The sequence below is a fragment of the Vigna radiata genome, chromosome 9, assembly GCF_000741045.1.
Source record: "Vigna radiata var. radiata cultivar VC1973A chromosome 9, Vradiata_ver6, whole genome shotgun sequence".
Classification (NCBI taxonomy): Eukaryota; Viridiplantae; Streptophyta; class Magnoliopsida; order Fabales; family Fabaceae; genus Vigna; species Vigna radiata.
This window is the reverse complement of record NC_028359.1, coordinates 18023571-18028755: the sequence shown is the minus strand read 5'-3', so window position 1 is coordinate 18028755 and position 5185 is coordinate 18023571. Positions and strand designations below refer to the sequence as shown.

The window sequence follows — 5185 nt, the reverse complement described above, 5'->3', positions numbered from 1 at the left end:
ATCTCACAACTTATCAAACATAAATTCATACTCCTAAACACGAAATTAAATCAATTATTAGATTCCCTTACTTGATGGAAAGCTCAAACAACTCTTAAATGCAAACAATCCATGTCTTAGTTCAGATAACTCTAACTGTACCTAGAGACCACACAATTATGATCAAGGTAAACCNTTGGGACCATTGATCAACAAGGAACTAGAATGGAAGATTGAACGACACATGCAGCAAGACTAACTTGCATGTGTCTTAAAACAATTACGCAAAGGGAAAATAAGTACAAACTAACTTATTTTATAAAGAAAACTGATCGGATGAAGCTGAAGATCTCACTACCATGATCACCTAGGTACTTTCTGATTGTTAAAGAGTTGACTCAAGGGTTAAAATTCTCATAGAAAGAGGGGAGAAGGTCTAGAGAAAGAGTTATAAAAAGATGATATGTGTTTTAGATAATCAGACGCATTTATAAATTTTTATTTATATTAACAAACTTTTAACATTAAAATAATCTAACTTCATTAATTTAAAACACCTATTAACTCAAATACTCTATTTCTACATCCTTACATTTGTTATTTTATTTTATTTATTAATTATACCATAATCTATATAAAAAAAGATAAAGACATTTTTTGGTGTTTTGAAGAAATCAATATATTTTATATTTAGATTGTTAAAATAAATAAAAAGTGTAAAATAAAATGATAGCAAGTTGTCTTCAAATATATTCTTTTTGTTACCTACTTTGTATTTGTTCCACTAAAAATAGTAAATTGACTTTGTTTTGGGTTTATTTCCTTTTTAAGAGAATACAACATTTATTTTAATTCTTGAATAAGGAAAAAAAAATCATCAATTAAGTTTTATTATTAAATTTTGTGGAACTATTTTGTTATTAAAATATAATTTTAAGAGCAAGTTTAGTAAAGAGTCAATAATTATTTAAATATTTATTCCATAATATAGTTTTATAAATAATTTAAGAATAACTGTAATACTAAAAGGTTAGGATTAAACTCTAATTTTACTTTATTTTGTTTTAATTTTTATTTATTTTTATGCATTATGAAATTAACTTTTTTGTTAATATAATCACAAATTATTTGTATTGTTTTTATTAAAAAGGCATTGTATATTAAAGAACTATCATCCAGCGATCGTGACGATGATACCGACACTCCTTTAAACATTATAGATATTTATTATCTAATATATTTAAATTAAAATAATAAATATAATCTATTATTTTTATTAATTATAATATTATTTTGTATTAATAAAAAAAATTATATTTCTAATCAAGAGACAATAACTAAATAAATCAATATTATATCATTCATATAAAACAGATTAAGCAACCAGGACTTAATTAAAAAAATATAAAATATTTAAATATTCAATGATAAAAAATAATGAAAACTTAATTAAAAGAAATATGAAATAAAACTTAATCAAACCTAAATTTTATAATTTTTTTAAGGTTCAACCTGATTTAGAAATTTGTCCAACCTACGTTTAGTAATCTCTTTTGTTTAAACAACGTATAAAGAAGACAATAAATCCAAAAAGGACAACAAAACTAAACAAAAAATAAATGAATCTTGTTCATTATAAATTATTCTTTATTTTTCTAAATTGTAATATTAAAAGAAATATTTTTTTTTTTAAAAAAAAGAATAGTAACAAAACATACGCATAAGATATGTTATGTTATATTGTTACATAATAAAAATATTTTACAAGCTAAAATATTTAAGCAAAAAAAAATAATACGAAAAAAAAAAATCAATCAAAATCATCAAACATTTATACCACTGTGTTTGTAATTCCTAGATAAAATTACACTCTCTTTCACACAATAAATTTAACCTTAAAAAACATTTTAATATAAAAATATTACAACAACCACAAAACATGGGATAATTCTTCCTCTGTTTCAAGTAATGTTTTAGGTTCTGTACAATTTTTTTGTCCTCTCTTTCATTTTTAACGCAATCTAATCTCGTGGCTCCATCCCCTCCTAGATCTACTCTCTAACAGGTACCAATTTTACATTCCTGCTTTCTTCGATTCATTGCAACGAATTCCAATGTGTCTCCATTGTTTTTTCATCTTGTTTCTCCCCCATTTCATGATCTATGCTCAATGTCTCTGCCGTGTTCGATTTCAATTGAACTCACTGTTGAAAATGCCGTTAGTGCTTCTGGTTTTCTACCTGCATCAATTATCCATCTGGGTCATTTCTAATACCCTAATAAATTGAATGTTTAAAGTTGTTTACTTTCATGATTGTGTATGCTCCATGGGTGGATTTTTCAATTGGGTTTTGATTTAGCTCTCTTTATGTGTTTGTGCATCATGTCACTTAGCGCGCTGTAGTTATATAACTGTGTTTTTGGATAAACTTATATATACAGAAGGAAACACTACACTAAACCAAACATACCCCATATAAATGAGCTTTGATGTTGTTTAGTTGAGATTTCTATTTTATCGCACTGTGGTAATTACGATTTTATGGTTAATTGAGCATTCAGCAACGACAGGTGTGTTTAGTCTCAATTTGCCTTCTTTCTTCACAGGCTGCAGTAAGCTGTGGTTAGTCATAGATGGCACTCTCGGCTTCACGAGCAATGTCAAAGGGTGTGGTGGTATCGGTGCCTGTTTTGGTTCTATCTGCATTAGTGGCTACGGTTTTTCTGTTCTTCCTTTTGTCCTCTCTTTCATCCTGCTCCTGCCCTACTACAGACGTCTCTCCTTCCATTGCTAGGAGTGTTGGTATTGGTGTTTCCGAGTCTGGCAGTGGTGATGTTCCATCATTACCAATGAAGGAGTCTGGCAGTAGTATTGATCCGTTGTCAACAAGGAAAGAGGATGTTGAGTGGGTGAAGGATCAAATCCAAGCAAATGGGCTTCATATGCATGACAATGTGCTTCGCAAGGGTATTAACCCTCGCACCAGGGCTCAGCAACTTGAGGATCTGAGACAGTAAGATCCTTCCAAACTATCAAACCTTTTAATCCAAATGTGTGTGTGTATGAGCATATCTTTGTTTTGGGATTACCATTAAACTTTATTATTAGTCATCACAATGGTGATTTAGGAGAAGCCTGCAATTTGTAGTTTGCCATGGAAGTTTGTTTTGGAAGGGGGACACATTGAGGGGGTGAGCGATTGATTAAAAGTTCTAACAATTCAGACTCTAAATATTAGCCAATATTAGGAAAATAAATTAACTAGCTGACAAGTAGGCTAGCCCTGAAATTATGCAGGAGTCATAAAAGGTGAGAGAAGATGCAAGAGAATGAGATCAAATTGGTGTTCTTGGAAAAATCAGTGCTACTGCCTTTCTTTTTGTCTCTACAATAGTTTTTGCATGATGCTATGCTTCAGACTGAAGTTTGTTATACTTTCTGTCCATCTTTCTGTGAAAATGTGTTTTAAACACTGACTTCACTTGACATTTTTTTCAATTTTGAATTCTCAATTTATAATGGTTGACGATTCCCCTCTTTCTGATAATGTAGTACTTATCCATTTGATTGTGAATAATATAGTAGGGGTTTGCATATACAAACACTATATATAATATGGTTCAAACTAAGTTTTTTGTTTTTTCTGTTAGACAGCTATGTTTCTGGGAGTTGGAACCCATTTTTGAGGCATTGGTCGCAATTTCTAATTTCATTTTATTGAACATGGATATTTGAATAACCCTTTTGGTTTTCTGATCTCAACTTGTTCTTCCAAGCGCAGATTTAAGGGCATATCTCACTATGAGAAACCTGAATCAGATAATCACACTGCCTTCCCATGCCCTGGCGAACTGCTAGTGGAAGAGCACCATAGCAACTATGGGGAACCTTGGGCTGGGGGAAGAGATGTGTTTGAGTTCCTTGCACAAGCCACTCAACTCAGACCAGACTCATCGGTGCTAGAGATAGGCTGTGGCACTCTTCGAGTTGGTTTGCATTTCATTCGATACTTAAATCCTGAACACTTCCATTGTCTTGAAAGAGACGAGCTGTCTCTGATGGCAGCATATAGGTATGAGCTTCCTGCCCAGGGCCTTCTACACAAACGGCCTTTGATAGTTAAGGGGGAAGACATGGATTTCAGCAAGTTTGGTTCTGGCACAGTTTATGATTTGATTTATGCTAGTGCTGTATTCCTTCATATGCCTGATAAACTTGTGTGGACTGGACTGGAAAGATTAGCATCTAAATTGAAACCATATGATGGAAGAATCTTTGTATCGCATAATATAAAGTTCTGCTCACGGTTGGGAGGAGAGGAATGCACGAAGAGGCTAGCAAGTTTGGGGCTCGAGTATCTTGGGAAGCAAACTCATGATAGTTTGTTATTCAACCATTATGAGATATGGTTTGAGTTTAGACGGTCAAAGGCATAATGTCTGGTTTGTGTTATATAGAAGCGTGAGAAACATCTCTAAATGGCTTCATGATACTAAATGTGTGTTGCTCATCTGACAAATCTTCAGCAACAAAATGATATCCTTGCTTTGAATCTTAAGAGGTGGCATTTTTTCAACTCGGTTCATCTCGTGCCAGAAATCTGTGATACACTTTTGACTCTTCAAAAGAGATGAACCATATGTAATTTGATCGAGGACTCTACAAAGGCAGGGAGATTTGTATTATTTTTTTGGGGTCCTTTTGTAGAAGGGCACCTTGAAGTTTACATTTTCACATTGTTTCTATATAGGTTCTGATATGATGGTTGTATTTAGCAGTCTTGTTATCTGGCAACTGATTGCTGTTTTGACAATAATTACACTAGATGGTCTCCAACACGTCTAATGATGATGTGACTGTTGAATACATGTACTTTTAGATTTACGTGCTGTAACAGGAGTGTTTTTCAGAAGGTTCCAAAATACTCTCCGTTAAAGGGGGAAAAAACACTATCATGGACGGATCCAAAGACTCTTTCAAGTGTTTTTCCTTTTTGATGCCTTATATGTAATGTTAAAATTGCCAGTATACTTGTACACTTGTGCAATCTTGTAAAGGGGTATACAACCAGGTGACACTTAACGAGGTGACACTTATGCCAAATAAGGAGAAGTATTAATTGTTTAGATTGATTAAAAGGTAGGTTTAATATTTTTTAGGTTCCTGAAAGTCTTAAATAAGTTTTTCAGTTATTTTTGTAAAATT

At 32.1% G+C, this 5185-nt stretch overlaps 1 protein-coding gene across 2 annotated transcripts; it reads left to right on the top strand.

Annotated features, from left to right (window-relative positions):
- Positions 1-1920: 1920 nt before the first annotated feature.
- On the top strand, positions 1921-4902 carry LOC106772914. 2 transcript variants are annotated; one of them, XM_014659545.2, is made up of 3 exons: positions 1921-2044; positions 2587-2993; positions 3762-4902. In XM_014659545.2, exons 2-3 carry the CDS (start codon positions 2614-2616, stop codon positions 4414-4416), a joined length of 1035 nt encoding a protein of 344 aa, XP_014515031.1. In that variant the 5' UTR covers positions 1921-2044; positions 2587-2613; the 3' UTR covers positions 4417-4902. The 2 variants fall into 2 exon arrangements, with proteins under 2 accessions (XP_014515031.1, XP_014515032.1); XM_014659546.2 differs by lacking the exon at positions 1921-2044 and adding an exon at positions 2071-2197.
- The last annotated feature ends 283 nt before the right edge of the window (positions 4903-5185 follow it).